At 32.8% G+C, this 19,101-nt stretch overlaps 2 protein-coding genes across 2 annotated transcripts in view; one reads left to right on the top strand and one right to left on the bottom strand.

Annotated features, from left to right (window-relative positions):
- LOC132704842 (guanine nucleotide exchange factor for Rab-3A-like) overlaps window positions 1-11,185 on the bottom strand; it is a 32,460-nt gene extending 21,275 nt beyond the window's left edge. Inside the window, exons 1-2 of the mRNA XM_060675119.1 lie at window positions 10,926-11,185; window positions 4,669-5,220 (exon numbers count right to left, since the gene is read on the bottom strand). Of these exons, the coding sequence (XP_060531102.1) occupies window positions 4,669-5,175 (507 nt within the window). The 5' untranslated portion in view covers window positions 5,176-5,220; window positions 10,926-11,185. The remainder of the gene's footprint in view (window positions 1-4,668; window positions 5,221-10,925) is intronic.
- A 5,814-nt stretch (window positions 11,186-16,999) lies between these two features.
- LOC132704812 (splicing factor 3A subunit 2) lies at window positions 17,000-18,096 on the top strand. Its single transcript, XM_060675080.1, has 3 exons — window positions 17,000-17,531; window positions 17,588-17,715; window positions 17,772-18,096. Exons 1-3 carry the CDS (start codon window positions 17,114-17,116, stop codon window positions 18,033-18,035), a joined length of 810 nt encoding a protein of 269 aa, XP_060531063.1. The 5' UTR covers window positions 17,000-17,113; the 3' UTR covers window positions 18,036-18,096.
- The last annotated feature ends 1,005 nt before the right edge of the window (window positions 18,097-19,101 follow it).

The raw sequence follows: 19,101 nt of genomic DNA, 5'->3' as shown, positions 1-19,101 counted from the left end.
ACTATATATACCGAAAAATGACAATAAAACCTTAATTAATGTTGTTATGAGAATTTAAGTTTAATAATGGAGTGGTATTTAAATATAATTGATCGTTAAGCAATACATTTGAATGTCTCATTTTGTTAATCTCCATGGCTTCCAATAAATTTAATCTTCTACTTTTTGTAGCTGTATGTAAAATTTCAAAATTGTCGTCAAAAATGTGTTTTTCTGTGTTTAAGTGTGTAGCATAATTAGAATCTAGACTATTGATCTACCTGCTTGTCCTATATAAATTTTGTGTGTCTACGGGTTGAAATTGTATTTCAACCCGTAGACACCTGATTTTTGAGATTTTTTTTTTTAATTTTCCTATTGTGTTGTGAGTTCTGAAAGCTATTTTTAAACCTTATTTTGAAACTTTTTCACTGAGTTCTCCTATGTATGTAATTGTTTTAAATTGTTCGTGGTCTGTTTTAGGTTTCGAATAAATAGAGTTTACTGTTGTGTGGATTTGTTTTTTATTTATAATTTTATCGATAATGGACGGATTGTAGCCGTTGTTCAGTCGTTGAGTCGCTGAGTTCGAACATCTATCATTCATAAAAAGTTTCTTAGACAAAAACTAAAGTAAGTCAAATTAATTCCTAATACACAAATATCTAACAGCAAGCCAGTTATTACAAAGTATACCGACCATCAAATTTACATAATTTCGTAAAAATCTGAACTTTTAGTTCTTCTTATTTATTTATTTCCATCTAAAACCAAAATTATAGAAACGCTACGTCGATGATACTTTTGTTATTTGGCCTCATGGTCAAGAATCCCTAGTAGATTTTCTTAGACATTTAAACTCTATACACCCTAACATACGTTTTGCCATTGAATTAGAAACTAATAACCTCAATTCTGAGATGTTCTTATCAATAGAAAATCAGACCTAACGTTGTTTTATTGTGTGATATTAAGCGACCCATCACAAAATCCCACACTCGCCATGGTTGTCCTTCACATACATTCAAAACATTACTGACCACATATCAAACGTTCTAAAGAAATATGACATCAAAACCAGATTTACCACTTGTAAAAAAATCTCTCAATATCTTCGATCTGTCACAAAATTTAACATCCAATTGCAACGCGGCTTGACGAGTGTTTCTCCTCTGTTAGAACTTATCCTGGTCTATTCTTGGACCATCTTGGCTAAACTTTTTTACTATTAATGAAAACTTTATTTAAATATGCGAAATCAAAATAAATTGTCTCGTGATTCGTTGAAACAATCATTAAAATTAAATAAAATATAAGAAGGATATGCCATTACAAATTTCTTTAAAATAATTAGGTGTCAGTATTTTTCGCCAGCGAGTTTGTTAATAAAAATTTCGAAAACTATTAGATTTAGATATAGGACACATATATTGCAAATTATAGGTATTTTCACACGCTTTGAGAAAAAATATCAAAAACATGGGCGTCTCATTTAAAAAAAAATGGATACTGCAAGTTGAAATAAAAAAAAATCCTTTAAGTAGTCATTACTGCCAGCTGTGGAACACATTTCCTAAGAACATAATTTCGCATAAAAAAATATATAATCTCAAATTCTGCCTAAACTACATAAAATTCGGATAAGCAGTTTCTATAAAAGTTACCTTTATTTTTGGCAAGGATTCCAAAAATATCAAAATGATCCGTTTCAAATTTTTAAAACTAATGTCGTTCCAGCACTTATCGGACATCCTATATATGTAAAAAATAAATAATTTTAAAATATAATTTAAACCATAAAACTTCTGCATAACCTTTTTTTTCTAAAATCAGTAGTTCCTGAGAAAAGGCACGAGCCCTTAATAAGGTGCCCACCCTGTACGTGTTGCTTTGTCAACAGGTGGATATTGCCGGTACTTTCACACTTAACGTTCCTTTTTAATATTAACTACCTGCGATTAAGATGTAATAAAGTTAATAGCGAATATTTAATCCAATGTAAATTAATAATGCATGAATTTTACAGTTGAAGCTATTGCTAATGAGTAGAAATTGAAATTTCTCGATACTTCGTATGTGTTTAACGCACGTGTAAGAGTGTAACCAGCATTTTCTGTGTTGTAATTATCACTTCAAATATTGCGAAATTAGTCCAGCCCTCAAAATGGAGTTGTTGACTCAAGAAGAAGGAAACGGGTTCGTCCTCCGCCACAGCGATTTAATGTAAAAACCTTTTTTTTATAAAAACCCTTGATCCTCGTAGAATGTCGCAGTTTCCTTATCGCTGATTAAATCCTAGCCCTGTGTTTTTATTTAAACCTTTCCGTTCATCAAACAACAACTCAAATCACTCAAGCAATTAAAGTTATTGAAGTCTTCTCCAAACATTTAACATTTAAACTGACTAGATTGTTTCCTTCCTTTTCAATTTCAATATTTTTTTGTGTCCGAAGTCCAGGGGTTAAATATCCCTGTTCAGCCAAATTATCGCACCCATACTGTTTTTCAATTGAATATGTAATTTGAAGATGTTTTCATCTTATAGTTTTGAGTGGTTGTCAAATCTATATCTTTAAATTTTTTGAACTTAATTAAATCCATTCCATTACTACTTCCCTTTTGTCTATTTTGCTCTACTTAAATCCCATTTGACAAACAACTTTATGAAGGGTGACGCGGCTTATATGTATATTGGTTTCATCTTCTTCTAGCTCCTTTGTCAATTAATCTAACGTAGTAACAACTGTATATATATATATATATATATATATATATATATATATATATATATATATATATATATATATATATATATATATACGAAGCCCTTGATATCGACAGAAACGTCACTAACGATTGGCTGTAGAAGACGTGGAAGACATTTTTAATGGTATTTTTTACAAAATGACGCCAGATAAAACTCTGAAATTTCGAAGCGAAAAGAGTGTGGGTGGAAAACTTTCTAAAGAACATATTGTTAGTAGTGAGTAGCTGCCAATATGAGTGGGAGAGAAAAAAGAAAGCTAGTCGTGATTGGAAAATCAACTAACCCACGATGTTTTAAGAACATCATTTGCCTGTCACTTACAAGGCAAACAAGTCTGCATGGATGACGTCGCAAATTTTTGAAGAGAAGATACGGAAATGGGATGTAGATCTTCAAATCTACGGAATATTGAATTGGCATTTCTTTCAGCCAAAACAAGTGTATTACAGCCGATGGACCAGAGCATAATAAAAAGTCTTAAGAGTTGATACAGGAAGAACATTTTAATGGAAATGATCGGGTCTGAATACAAATTTCCCATTAATATTCTAGATGGCAGTCAACTTTGTTAGTAAACCCTGGAAAAAGGTGACAGCAGAAATAATTCAACACTCCTATCGTCATGCAGGAGTTATTACCGAGACAGAATGCAAACAGGACTTGGAAGATGACTAAGCGAGTGGATACAGCAGTTTCAAACTACAATTACGTTTACACGTGAGGAGTTGCAAGATTTTATGGTGATAGATCAGGATTTGCCTTCAACAGCAGACTTGACAGAGGAAGCCATATTACAACAAGCAAGAAAGGGTGAGGGACAGCACCAAGAAGAAGAAGAAAATGAAGAAGTTGATCTGGGACCACCAACAACCATTCAACAAGCCCTATCTTCAGTTAAGCTGCTAGAGAAATTTTTTATGTATCATGGGGAAGATACCGCTCTCCCAGAAGTGGTGAAAATACAAGCCAAAGTACGAGATGCGTATTGGCGTACTAAAAAAATTCAAAAGAAAATGACCGATGATTTGAAATATTAAATGTAGTTGGAAATATTTATATAAATTGTTCCTAAGTAGATGTTAAAATACGTATATAAAGTAATTAAATATTATAGAACACATATGCGTATTGTTATTTTTCAAGGGCCCGTAACTCTTTATGACGAAAAAAAAAAGCAGTCCCTTCAATTTCGCTAAATAGAGTTTCGACGTTAATATTGTCGATAAGTTATTATCAAAGCGAAGTTGTTCCTACGTTAGATTAATTGACAAAGGAGCTAGAAGAAGATGAAACCAATATACATATAAGCCGCGTCACCCTTCATAAAGTTGTTTGTCAAATGGGATTTAAGTAGAGCAAAATAGACAAAAGGGAAGTAGTAATGGAATGGATTTAATTAAGTTCAAAAAATTTAAAGATATAGATTTGACAACCACTCAAAACTATAAGATGAAAACATCTTCAAATTACATATTCAATTGAAAAACAGTATGGGTGCGATAATTTGGCTGAACAGGGATATTTAACCCCTGGACTTCGGACACAAAAAAATATTGAAATTGAAAAGGAAGGAAACAATCTAGTCAGTTTAAATGTTAAATGTTTGGAGAAGACTTCAATAACTTTAATTGCTTGAGTGATTTGAGTTGTTGTTTGATGAACGGAATATATATATATATATATATATATATATATATATATATATATATATATATATATATATATATATATATATATATATATATATATATATATGTAGGACATATGTTGGTTTTCATTTTAAAATGGACCCTCGACATTCAATTAGAAAACACCCTGCATATTGTAAATCATTAGTTGCGAAAGTAAAGGCTGTTCTGAAGAGTACAAGGGCCTAGCATTAAAAAAAGATACACTTTCCGAAATATTATCGAAATGTTTACCTGAAACAAACTAGCAGTGAGATCCTCCAGTTCCGTCTCTACATCCTGCCTAATCCTGTTCACCCTCGCCAACTCCTCGTCCTTTAAATTCAATTGTCGCGTGACCTGTTTCAGTTCGTCCCTTAATCCATTCACGATGGTATCTTTACCCTGCATTACAGAACCGGACCAATCGACTTGATCGCTGTTGCTTTCGAAGCTCTTATCGCTGTCGTCTTTCAAGTCGAACTGCGAAATCACTTCTAAGTCGCACTTTTCCAAATCCAAGTCGCTGTACATGGAGCTGTCGGAGCTGTTACGGTGCTCCACTTGCTTGTCCAACGCGGGACACTTGTAGCTTCGTCCTTCAAATAACCTCCTGGTGACATGGTCTCGGATGGTGATGTCCGTCTCTTCTATTTCTAGGTTTTCTTCGTCGTCCGACGTGAAAGATTCGTCGCCGGTACCCGTGGTACCCGTAGAACTAGCTCGCTTGTGCTTGTTACCGGCAGAAACGCCAGTAGACATGGTGAGAGTGGCAGTTTTTGCCGTTGGTGAACGGCTGAATGAAATCTAGCAAAAACAAAATGGATTACGAAAATATCTGACTTTAGAATGACGCTAGAAATAAGTTTTTAATGAAAACTCGTATTGCATTTCTTTTTCTTTGATTCTATGACACAGAGGACACTAAGACACTATGAAAGTGGCCCTTTTTGTCGATGGAATGAAACCTAAGGAAGGACAAAAATGGACTGATGAGGCACCTACGAAAATAATAATAATAATAATAATAATAATAATAATAATATATGTTTATTTAAAGTGTATGTATACACATTAAATAGCGTCTAAATAACAATATTTACAATTTCCTGATCTTGGTGTAAAACTCTTCCATAGTGTATGGTTCGACTCTGACTAGAATATTAAAAATTTGTTTCTTTTCAGTCCCTGTGACTCGATGGTGAGGAAAACTAAAATTCTGTGTGCGTGTTGCATAAACAGTTTGTGATTCATTGGGAGTAAAGCAGGATCTATTTTTTAAAAAGTACATGACGCACTCCTATATGAACACTGCAGTTACTGTTAAGACATTAAGTTCTTTGAACTTTCCTCTGCACGACTGTCTACTTTCTAGGCCTAGAAGTATTCTGATTGCACGCTTTTGTACTATAAATACTTTTTCAATGTCTCTGCAACTCCCATATAGTAGTATTCCATATCTAATATGACTTTCAAAATTAGCATGATATAACATCTTTATCTATACCTATGCAGTTTTTTAGGACCCGAAACGTATAACATACCTTGTTCAATTTACCCACAACATAACTAACGTGGAATTCCCAAGTTAACATATTGTCCAAGAACATCCCCAAGAATTTGATCTTGTTGCTTAGGTCTATTTCACATCCATTGATGTTTATCGTTTTTGGTTCAGCTTGTTCTCTCTTGTTCGTCTTGAATAGTACTACATTTGTTTTGTCATTATTAACAACCAATTAATTTTTATGAAACCAATGTTCAACTGTCGTCATAAAGCTCGTGGCTGCGTTCTTTAAGATATTTATATCACTATTATTTTACAATTTTCTACTCCTGTAAGTAATTCTGTTATGTTATTTATGTAAAGTACAAATAAAATAGGACCAATGACACTTCCTTGTGGAATTCCCAGCAGGGAGCAGGGCTAGATACAATTCTATCCAAGCCAGTACATATGGCTACTTGTTGCATTCTACCTGTTAGATATGATTTGATCCGCTTTAGCGTCACCTCTCGGATACCATATCGGTACAGTTTCTTGAATAAAATATCGTAGTTTAGGGTATCATATGCTTTTGTCAGGTCAAAAAAGAGGCCTAAGGAAAGGTTTCCCTTTTCCTGCTCACTTAGAACACAAGTTACCAAATTAAACAGAGCAGTCATTGTGGATTCTCCCTATAGATTCCCATGCTGACATTCATTGAATAATTTATTTTCATTCATAAATTCGACAATACGCTTACACATAACATGTTCAAATATTTTCGAGAATGTTTAAAGTAAACTGATAGGCCGGTAGTTTTCTAATTGACTTGCATCGCCTGTTTTTTGGAACTGGTATGACTACAGCAAACTTTAGTTGTTCTGGAAAGACCCATACCTTAACGAATTATTAATTATGTAAATCAGTGGTTGAGCAATTGCAACAGTTACAAATTTTAATAGGTTACTGGAAACTTCATCAAACCCGCTACTATGTTTATTTTTTATTTTTTTGAATTTATATCCGACTTTAGCATGACGGAAAAATTAACTTTTTCTACTCCCGTCTATAAAATACCTGATTACCCACCGTTCTAGCGTGCGGGAAGCGTCACTTTACCACTTCAGTATCCTTTCCCACGAATCCGAACCACTTCGGACATTTCCGGGATTTTGCCGCACGGATTTGGGAGCAATCGGATGTTTTCGGAGATATTTCCCATGCTTTGAATTTTGACGTTTGTCAATTCTGACGGTCATGTCAGTGAATGTATTCGTGTTGTTTTACGAAAAAGTACCCAAAAACTAACGGTCGTAGAAAAAGTATAATATGCAACACGTTCGGTAAACTTTTTAACTCACTCGTTTATTAAACACTCGCTCCGCTCGTGTCAAATAAACCCGTGAGTCAAATGCCGTTTACCGCACTTGTTGCATAATATACTATTAACGTTAATTAAAATGATGTATATTTTTTTAAATCTATAATAGAAATATGAGAGGTGCACAATTTTACTTAAAACTGAATTGCAAAAAAAATTATACAGTGGCCGTGTAATTTTTTGTATGTGTTTTGTGTGACATTTAGCATGCTCGTCTAATTTTTGGCAAAAAAACAAAATGTCAAAATGAAATTTTGGCTATTTGCTTTTAATGGGATCATGTAATATCTCTGTTTAAAGGTCTTTTCACGTTCTATTCGCATACCGAATTTGAAAACTTAACCTTAAATAGTTTTGTCATTTTATCAACTCTTTTATTAAATGTTCGAAATTATCACCTCGTGCACTTTGACAATAGTAAAGTCTGTCAATAAACTCGTTCCTAACACTGTGCCAAGTTTCTAGGGGAATTACACTGCAAACAAACAAACTTTCTCTTTCAGATCTTCAACTGAATTTGGTTTTGTAACATAAATTTCACTTTTTTGACTCTTTTGATATCCCCAAAGGAAAAAGCCAAGAGGTGTTAGGTCTGGCGATCGAGCTGGCCGTTCATTCAATGGTGCCGTCCAATTCACCTATTACGGAAAGTAACATTTAACCATCCTGTAACAAGTCATAGGCTTGACGCACTCACAGTAATCTAACATCACCTGGCACTAATGCTATATTCACACGCATCATTACCTAAATGAAATTAAAAATGCATTTAATTATTTTTTTTGTATTGCAAAAACTGTAGTAAGTAAAAAAAAACTTAAAAAGAGGTATCCAGTGACACTTAAAATGGCGCGCTGCTATCATTTTGACCTATTGTTTTTATGTCAAAAATTGGACATTTTATTTACGCTATATACCGGGTGACCCGTCAATAAAGAACGCCGGCCATATTTCAGGAACCGTTAGTCCTACATCTCTACTCCTACATTCATAAAATGGCTGCTAGGGGGCGTAACCTCGCTAGTAAAATAGAAAAAACGGGATTCCTCAAAAATATTACAAATTAACCTATATCAAAATTAGATCTAGCGTAATCTCCTCTAGATAAGGAAACGTTTTTGTTTAAACAATTCTCGTCAAATTAAGAGTGGGGGAAGTGTCAAATATTGGTTTAGAAAAAGTTGAATAACTTTTTTTTGGCTTATCCGATTTCGACGAACTTAGTTTAGTTTTAAAGAGTATTTCTAGGAGCTTGGAGTGGCATGTCAATATCACGATATTAATTCTTTCACGAGTCGGTAGGAGATGCTTTATGTGAAAAACAGCTATTTTTATGATTTTCTCGAAAATTTCAAATATAATGATATAAATATTTTTGGTTAGAATGAAAGAGCGCAAAAAAACACAGCAAGTAGTGGAAACGGCATATCCTTTTTCCCCTTTGAGATATAAATACAAATATGTTTATTAAAAACATTTTTGAACCGTAGCATAGTAATAGTACCAGAGACAACAGACGTGACGTTTGACATTATATTTTCTACTAGAGTTAAATTTGATTTTGTCCTAATTTGTCCATAGTAATCGCCAATAATCCATAATAGTCATATCTCAATACAATACAAAAAGTGTTTGACCCTAAGTATGTATTCTATTTATAGCATCTTTATGTATACAGGGTGTTCCGTTGTGCCGGGACAGCAGCCAATTTTATTTTTTTAAATGGATATTTTTTAAAAATTCTAATTATTCGTTTGATTTGAGAACTATATATTTCCATTGATCGATATCTGTGATCGATAAAAAAGGGATTTTTTTCTGAAAGATAGTGCGCCATTTACTACCGTAATGCCTCTTAGGGGTTGTTTAAATCAACGTTTTCCATTTTGGTATGATCGCTACGGGACCATGGATTGGCCGGAAAGGAGCCCTGACTCGACGCCCCTGGATTTTTGTATGGGTCTGGATAAAAGACGCATGTAAGAATAAGTGTAATAGTGTTCAAGGCTTAAAAATGAGAATTCGACAAGAGGTAGAAGCACTTAAGGCTTCAGAAGCGAATTGAAATGCTATTGCAAAAATTGTTGTATTGCCAAAGATGGAGGTTATGTAGAAAATGATTTGCAACTAGTAATAACTTCTATTTACTTGCATTACTTACTGATTTTATATTGAATTAATATAAAATTAAAAAAAATAGTTAGAATAGGATGTTAGGATTTAAAATAAAATATAAAATTGGCAATCTACCATTTTTTGTGATAACACCTATATATAAGAAGAAATTAAATCCCAAACCCAATGAAAGTGGTAAATACGCGGTGTTCCATTTAAAAAATATAAGTTTTTTAATTAGAAAAAAAAACGTTTTTGGTGGTCACACTGTATAATACGTTTTCGCCATAGATTCAAGTGTATAAAAAAAATCCTAAAGACCTATTTTTGCTCAAAAAATGGAAAAGTAAATTTTCGTCGAAAAATACTCAAAATTTTTTATGTTATATACAATAAATAAAGTATCTATATACTATGGGTCAAACACTTTTTTAATTTATGTTTTTTTCCTCAGTGTCGTACTTTTTGCTGAGACACTTAGTACAACCCAATAAATGAGATTCTTTTCATTTGCAGTAACAAATATTGTTTACCAGCACAAGTTATTGTTGTTCCAACATATTTCAAGTTCAACATAAGCATAATACAGGCTCAGATAAGCGCGGGCACTGCTGTCTATTAATAAAACCTTGAAAACTATTGATGAGAGATTTAAGATCCCTCACTTGTGTAATTTTTTTCAGAATATTACCACTGATAGAGTAGTTGATATGATGGAACATTTTTAAACGTATTAGAAATTGGGAGATACAGTCATTCCTGGTTCATAACTCGAATATTACACCAAATAGAGGTGAATATTTTTCTTAAATTCTTTATATCAAGATGTTCATGGACATAACTAGACTCGTTGGTATTTTTTCACAACATTATTTTTAATAACAGTCCTCCTTACTTGACAAATAAAATAACATATCGGACAGATTTTCACAGATTGAACCTTAGATTTAGGGGTCTTATCTCTCCATCACCACACAGGACGTCTGTTTTTCAAAGAAACTTCTCCTATAACGTTTACAAACTTTACAATACCGTGCACTATTAAACTTAAAAAAAAAATAACACAACAAATATTCAGCCAACAAGCAAATTGCAAGTGATTTTCGAGTAAGTCAAGTCCTAAAATTTTCTATCCAATTTTTAATTTGTATATACACGTACAAATTTTCTTTTTTTGCAATAATTATCTCATGCGAACTAATAATTTTAAAACAGTTGCTATATATTATTTTATAGGGGTTGAACTTGGAACAATTTTAATTGCTTTCATCTCCTTTTTTGCAATTTATGTGGTTTATTGGTATTTTATTGTATTGTAAATTGAACATTGCAGTTATGACTATTCTAAATTACTGCAAGCCTTCAAAATACATACAACATATAGCTAAGTTTATAGTTATTGTACTTAGTAATCATCAATATATTTGTTATTATCTCCGAGCCAGTGTTACTACACTGTTTTTAGAGATTAAGGTATAAGAGATAATGTATATTTGAAGTCCATGAAGTTTTTAAAAAAAATACTCTTACCGTCTACTAATTACTGATCATAAAATCCATGACCAAATTAATTCCCATTCGTCACGGCACTCGCGACCTTTTAACTGCGACTTTGGGCCGAATAAATTCGAATTAAATTATTAATTGCGGAAAGGGACGTCCGAAAAGAACGCGGTCAAACGCAAAACACTCGTGCGTCAGCACATTACAATGTAGTTTCGAAAAAATCGCTTCAAAGGGGAACGACGACAAAACCGAACCCCAGCAGCGACGAATCGAAACTATTCCTGCGATCCTGCGACCTGCGGGGCTGCTGGCCGCTTGGAGTGAGAAGATATGCTTCGTGCGACGTTGCCGAACTGATCTCCGCAAAAATCCTACAGGAAATGCATCGCGTTTTGATATCAGAAAAATTCTGTGGATTTACTCACTTTACTTGATAATTTAACTATTTAAGCAGCAATTTTTAAGATATTTTAATTGTCCTTAAGATTATTGAATTTGATAAAAATCCATTTAACACAATTAGAGCTGAACGAAAAATTTTCAGTTATTTATTGGTTTACGATACACCGTGCCTTTATCAAATAAAAAATTTGACAATATTCGGACAACTCTACAGGGTGTTTTAAAAAGAAAACCTCATATGAACATGTGTCCTAAACATCTTAACTATTGAGATACAGGGTAGTAGGGTTTTCAAAAATAGAACTGAGGTGGCTTTTACTTGATGAAAATCCATTTAACCAAATAAATAAGAACTAAAAGTTCAGATTTTAACGAAATTATATATTTTCACAGAACAATTATTTCAATACCTTGTCTTTATCAAATGCAATATTTACAAACTACCTGCTATGGTCTGTTCATTGATATAAGAAAGTGACTAACTGATACGAATTAAGGAAAGACCCGGGCAAGCTGTAAGAATGAAATATGGCCGAAAAGGTCCGTACTTTGCTAAAAATTTAATTATTTGGGGTTTTGTTAGGAAAGATATTAAACAATATTTATTTATTTATGTATATATTTATGTTTAAATCTAAAATAAAATTACAAATTATTTTTATTACCTACTTGAGTTACTTAAAACTATTCACATAATATATCAGTATCGTTATCGTTATCATCGTCTGTTCCAATTATTATTTGTTCTATATTATTTGCAATATGGATATACGATTGTTCTGCTTTTTCTATATGCTTAACAGAATTTGCCCAACTTACTATATATACTGAAAAATGACAATAAAACCTTAATTAATGTTGTTGTGAGAATTTAAGTTCAATAAAGGAGAGGTATTTAAATCTAATTGATCCTTAAGCAATACATTGGAATGTCTCAATTTGTTTTAATCTCCATGGCTTCCAATAAATTTAATTTTCTACTTTTTGAGGCTGTATGTAAAATATCTAAGTTGTCGTCAAAAATGTGTTTTTGTGTGGTTAAGTGTGTAGCATAATTCGAATCTAGACGATTGTTTTTAAACGCTCTTTTAAGTTCGCTAATGCGTTTCTTGAAGGATCTTCCTGTTTGTCCAATATAAATTTTAGAACAAGAACCGCATTTCAACCTGCAGACACCTGACTTTTGAGATTTTGAACATTTCGTTTTATTGTTTTTTAAAAATTTTCCTATTGTGTTGTTAGTTCTGAAAGCTATTTTTAAACCCCATTTTGACAAATGTTTTGAAACTTTTTCACTGGGTTCTCCTATGTATGTAATTGTTTTAAATTGTTCGTGTTCTGTATTAGGTTTCGGATAAATAGAGTTTACTGTTGTCTGGATTTGCTTTTATTTTTAATTTTATCTGTAATGGACGGATTGTAGCCGTTGTTCAGTGCAATTTTCTGTTAAGAGTGGCGTATTAAGAAGTCTGTGTATAAAAGGGTGAAATGCAGCCATTTTCTGTGTATAAGGGTGATTTGAGCTGTTATGTATGACTGGGTCCATGTGTGAAGGTTTATGATAAATAGAAAAATCTAATTAGTTTTGCGTTTTCGTAATAGTTAATTCTAAAAAATTAATAGAGTTATCCTGTTCAATCGCGATAATGAATTTAATAGGATTATGTAATGAGTTAATGTAATTTACAAAAGAATTCAATTGTCTCTTCGTTCCAACAAAGCAAACAAAGACATCATCCACGTATCTATACCACCATAGAAAATTTTTACTTAAAGAATGTTCTAGTATGATTTTCCAAATTATCCATAAAAATCTCTGCTAACAAAGGACTAAGTGGGTTTCCCATAATCAAGCCATCCTTAGAGATGTAAATCTGTCCATTAAATTCTCAATAATTTCGGTCTAAAGATACTATTACGCAATCTAATAAATCTTGTTTCACCAATGGGTTAAATTGTTTCCGAGTTATGGTGAAATGTACTAAATCTATCACATCTATAGGTGGAATACTGGAAAATAAGTTTTGTACATCAAAAGACACTTGTGTTGCGTTAGAAGAGATTTTGATATCTTTAATTTTGTTGATTAATTCAAAAGAATTTTTTATTGCGAATTTAGGTTTAAAATCTGTATGGAACTTTAAAATATTTACTAATTTTGTTTTTTTATTAACTGCTGGAGCTGTTACATAAGACACGACTGGTCTAATGGGCATATCTTGTTTATGTAGTTGAGCTAAAGAATATAATTTCGGCGGTTGTGGATTCATAATTTTTAAAAAATACTTGTCTTTTTTACTAAATAGTCTGGAGTTAGTAATTACTTCATTGACTTGTCTTTGATATAACTTGGTAGGATGGTGTTTAATATATTGGAAAAGTTCTGGGATATCGATAGCTATGACTGTCTTCCCTTTATCTGTACGAGTAAATATTATGTTATTTTCAGAAGCTTTGTTTTTGATAGTTTTTACTAGTGACATTTGAGAAATTTCTTTGTGTTTGTTGTCTATTAATTGAGAGTTTATTATATTCGCTAATACATATTTGTTTAAATTAGAATCGTTAATGTCCTTAATTGCTGGTTCATATGCGACCCCTAAACAATCTAATTCTCTATTAATATATGAGGGTAAAAATAAAATATATTCTTAATATCTGCAATACCGCTTTAAATATTATAATCAAATTTGGCACACATGTGCTTTGTATCAAGAGGCATTATTTACTATCAATCTCCGATCATTTCTAAAGAAATTTATTTATTAATTACTTGCTTCAAAAATTAAAAACCTCTTCACTGCACGGTCATAACAATATCGACAAATATGACAGCATGCATATTTTTAGATGAAAACCGTAAGACTAGTTAAGTCGAGAACTTTTTTTGTGAAAAATAAAATATCTATCGAAAACAAGATATCTGGTTTTTAGTTACCAACTAGCGTCCTTCAGAAAAAACAATATTAGAAGATTGTACTTTTTAGTTTTACAGTTTTAATGAAATAATCTAACATCCTAATAACAAAATAAATAATAAACGATTGTTATTAAAAAAAAAGTTCTACCCACTATTAATATTTTTTAACAACTTTGTCTGTTAATAAATTAATAACAACCCTTTTGAAAAAAGTAGAACACAGAAACTCTTTGAAGTATACTTTCAGTGTTTCTTATTAATTCCCAGAAAACTCTGATACGATCCTTCAACTCCTCTACAGTGTTAATTGGGGTTCGATAAACCAGATGCCTTCATAAGAAAAAGTCCAAACTATTTAAGTTTGGGGACCTAGGAGGCCATGGTTGATGTCCGCCAACACTGCACTGCAACACTTATTGCAACACTAAAGTTATGTTCCTAATTAAATATGGTACTTCTCCTAGAAACATTGGCAAAGCAACTTCTAAAAACCGGCAATAATTATTGCCATTTATCCTTTCTAGCAGGAAAAAGGAGTCAATTAGTAAATAGTACTTCTTGGTCAAACAAGTGAAAATGCACAGTTTTGTCTAAAAACCTTGACAAATATCTGTGAATATATAAAATGCATATCTGCCAACTCCTCATTAGTAAAATGCTGATGTCAAATAATTGTCAAAATGATTCTCTGCATGCTGTCATATTAACGACGTTGTTATGATCATTCAGAGAAAAGAAAGAATTAATTTGTTTTAGAAATGGTTCTAAGAATAATTTTTATTTTAGGAGAAATCAGTGGCCAATGTCTTCCAAAATGGACAGGTGAAAATGCCGGGCACTGGTGTATTTTTAAAAAAATTGGGGCACACTAAATAATGCCTCTGCCAAATTTCATTAAAACTGATGTTATAGATAATAAAAAATCTATTTTATTTTTGAAAATTTTACCACTTTAAGATGCTTAGGACACATGTTCACATGAAGTTTTATTTTTAAAATAAACCCATAAAACGTACCCTTCATTATTGATACTTAATTAGAAAACACCCTGTATAATTGCAATTGCAATGCAAATTCGGGACATCCTGTATACACGAAATTACTATACTTTACACGATGAAACTGTTTTGTATTTTATTTATTTGTTATGTTCATTTTCAAATGCCATAAGTATGCTTCCATGAAATAAATGGATGTAAACGAAAATATTTTAGAAACGGCAACCATGTTCTCACGCCATTGTTGGTTACAGCGCAGGAATTCTGTGAAACGTATGGAGCGGAATAGTTTGATACGAAGGATACACGTCATCGTCTCCGAGTGGTACGGATTTATAGTTTCTAATGTTTATTTATCTTATACAGAGTGGATCGCGCGGTTTCGAAATAGTTCGAATGCATTTTTTGTCGTCACAACGAAACAAAACGATTTGTTTACGTCCAGGTTTAAATGATCTATACATTGTTCATTTTTTTATTCCAATTAACACCATACTAACATTGGGTTTTCTTATTGGAAATTAATTATCACTAATCGCACATACCGCATTGGCTATTTAGCACCTAGCAAATAGTGACGTTTAGGTGCGTATTCCGAAATAAAATAAATGCAAAATAAATAGAGGCTTTATTAAAAGTACATTATGTATATTACATAATAGTATAAGTGACTAACAAAGCTCACGTCTTAAAGTAAAAAAAAATGTCCAATAGATTTTTTTCTAATTTTTTAAAGAATGAAAGATTAAGACGAAAGAACCAAGGATTTTGAAATTAAAAATTAAATACAAACTAATAAACGATAGGATTTCTTGTCACAATTTTATATATAATAATATAATGAAATTACAACTTACAAAGGTAACCTGTGGGGAGCATGTTATTCTTTCACTATTATTTAAGATCCATAAGTGTCAAAAAACTGTACGCAACCAGTTATACATTTAAGTCTACCTTTATTTTATTATAACATAACAGTTATTTATAATGGGTTTATAACAATTTTTATAGTGGTAATCCAGCAGTACGTATTTAATAGATGGGCCATAGATAACAAAATTGGTAGTTGACGCAACCATAGTTTTTTAAATCATTTTCAACAGCTGATGTACCGAAAATAAACACATTGTTTGGCCATATAATTTTGCCATTACATTGTTTCAATGATTAAATAACTACCAAAAAACTGGCTCTTTTTTAATTTTTGCTAACAACTTGAAACTAAGAGGGTGTGAACTTTACTATTACATATCTTGAAAACATTACGATTTTTATACCCACTGTTTCGCCATTTTGTATAATTTCCTAGTTAGCACTTTAGCAACACTGTGCAGCTGGATAACCTTTGGAGACCACAGATCATATTTCACCTGTCAGCTAAGTAAGCAAACTTTTTTTTTATAAGAAACCACTTCATGTTTACAAATTTAGTGAGAGTACAATAAATATCAAGTTATTTTAAGTTTTATTTTTTTTATTTTAAGTTTTATTTTTTTTATTTTAAGTTTAATAAAACTTTGGCGTTGGTTATTTTAGGATTTTTAAAAAGCTTTTGCAGCGTTTCTAGAAACCCTATTTTAAAATTTTTACACAATTTGAAATAAGTTTCATGAGTTATTTATGCAGTTTCAACTTTTGCTGCTGTTAGTTGGGGTTAACAATTCCTCGATATCGAGCAACACTTATGGAAAGTTACGATACTAACCTTCCTCGTCTATCGTGATCAACTTTCCATCTATTCTTTGATTTCGTGGTTGGGCGAGTGTTCCTAGTAAATGAGCCAACCTTGCTTGGAATGAAGAAGAAAAGGATGGTTGCGTTGTGTTGGGTTTATGTTTTATAGTGGTCGATTTTGACTATTATTCAAAGTAAACCTAAAAATATAAAAAATTATGGATTTCCAAAACAGACCTGGTGGTAAAACGGGCGGAGGTGGGGTAGCATCATGGTCAGAAACTAACCGTGATCGCAGGGAGAGGTTAAGGCAACTGGCATTGGAGACTATCGACTTGCAGAAGGATCCTTATTTTATGAAAAATCATTTGGGTTCATACGAATGTAAGCTCTGTTTGACTCTACACAACAACGAGGGAAGCTATTTGGCTCACACGCAAGGCAAGAAGCATCAAGCTAATTTGGCCAGGAGAGCCGCCAAAGAGGCCAAAGACGCGCCCAGTTTGTTGCAGCCCGATAAACCCAGAGTCGAGCCGAAAAAGTTCGTTAAAATCGGCCGGCCTGGTTATAGAGTAACCAAGCAAAGGGATCCCGAAACGGGCCAGCAGAGTTTGTTGTTTCAAATCGATTACCCTGGTACTTTGTTGGGGTTATTGCGCGCAAAGTTTTGTTAATCCGTTTTTTGTTTTCAGAAATTGCTGATCATGTTTTACCCAGGCACCGATTTATGTCCGCCTACGAGCAAAGAATTGAACCGCCAGACCGCAAGTGGCAATATTTGTTGTTTGCTGCCGAACCTTATGAAACGATTGCATTCAAGGTAGGTTATTTTCGATTGATATGGATAGTATCTGATTAGTATTGGCGATCTTCTAGGTTCCGAGCCGTGAAGTAGAGAAAACAGAAAATAAGTTTTGGACCCACTGCAACCAAGACACCAAGCAGTTCTTCTTGCAGTTTGCTTTCAAAATAGAGAACAAAAAGCAAACAACAATTGTTACTCGTCCTGCGATGATAGGCGGAGTGCCTCCTCCTCCAATGTTGCCGGTTCCACCCCCACCGAGGGCGCCCATGTTCAACGCCATTCCGCCTCCTCCTCCCATGATGAGAACTGTTATGCCGGTTCCTCCACCCCATTAATTGTGTAATGAATATAACATTGTAAACGGCAACAAGCAAATCTGAGTTAATAAAACTCTGTTTAACGTATTTTGTAATATATTCTTGAAAATAATGATCCTGAGCTAAATAGGGCTTGGAAAAATATTGAGATTCAATTGAACTATACGTTTCGCAATTTCAGTTGGGACCATAGTGAGATATGACTTTCTTTTTTTAATGCTATTGGCCAAGTTAGTCAGGATCATTGGACCATTTTCTGACCGAATGATGAGACACTTCCAAAAATCTGAGAGAATGCCTTAATTAAGAGACTACGTATGTTATCATCATCAACCAGGGGCAGCTATACAATCATTAATAAATGGAAGAAAAATTTAGCCATCCAAAGAAAGGAATAGCAATCGAAAAATGCACAGTGAAGTTCTTCTTCCTCTTTTACTTCTGTTGGGCATAGTGAGGTTATTCTCCATATTCTTCTCGCTTCTATGGGATCGTAATTCGCATGAGAGATCCACCCAAATTCTTTAAAAGATAATAAAGTTTAGGCATTATTTGATTGTTATTTTTCTATGGCTCAGGCGGTTTTCACAATATCGAGATGAATTCGCCGCTATACGCAAGCATCAAAACCATATAATAACATAATTTTAAAATTATCAGAAGATGCTTTATGCTATCTTTCTATCTTTAAAAATAAAACCTAATTTAAAAATTTAGAACTATTTACGTAGGTTATATGGTAACGATATGTTTACCCTTCATAGATAGAATTATTAATTTAATTGCCGTAATCGATTTTAATTATTTTCACGGGTACCAAATACTTCGCATTTGAAAAACTCCTGTCACACGAAACCTCCTTTTCCCACCACTACAATAAAGATTTATTCTTAACCATAAAGACCATAACACGACCTGTGCAATGTCGACAACAATGCAATTAAAGAAGAATAAGAAGAACTCTACAATAAAACAAAAAAAAAAGACTGCAAACAACGGTGTCACCAAGAATCGTTAACCTAACAGGATTGCCCAATCCCATAAGACATACGTTCGCCAAAATTATGGATCGCACGTGGTCGCT

This window comes from Cylas formicarius, unplaced genomic scaffold (assembly GCF_029955315.1).
Source record: "Cylas formicarius isolate icCylForm1 unplaced genomic scaffold, icCylForm1.1 PGA_scaffold_7__23_contigs__length_41026272, whole genome shotgun sequence".
Classification (NCBI taxonomy): Eukaryota; Metazoa; Arthropoda; class Insecta; order Coleoptera; family Brentidae; genus Cylas; species Cylas formicarius.
The sequence above is the reverse complement of the archived record's forward strand: the minus strand, read 5'-3'. Positions and strand labels throughout refer to the sequence as shown.

Bases quoted from the DNA above. Each gene is read 5' to 3' on its own strand.
- LOC132704812 (XM_060675080.1), top strand. From the start codon at position 17,114: ATGGATTTCCAAAACAGACCTGGTGGTAAAACGGGCGGAGGTGGGGTA. The intron at 17,532-17,587 runs GTACTTTGTTGG...TTTTGTTTTCAG, and splicing joins GTTTCAAATCGATTACCCTG to AAATTGCTGATCATGTTTTA. The intron at 17,716-17,771 runs GTAGGTTATTTT...GCGATCTTCTAG, and splicing joins ATGAAACGATTGCATTCAAG to GTTCCGAGCCGTGAAGTAGA.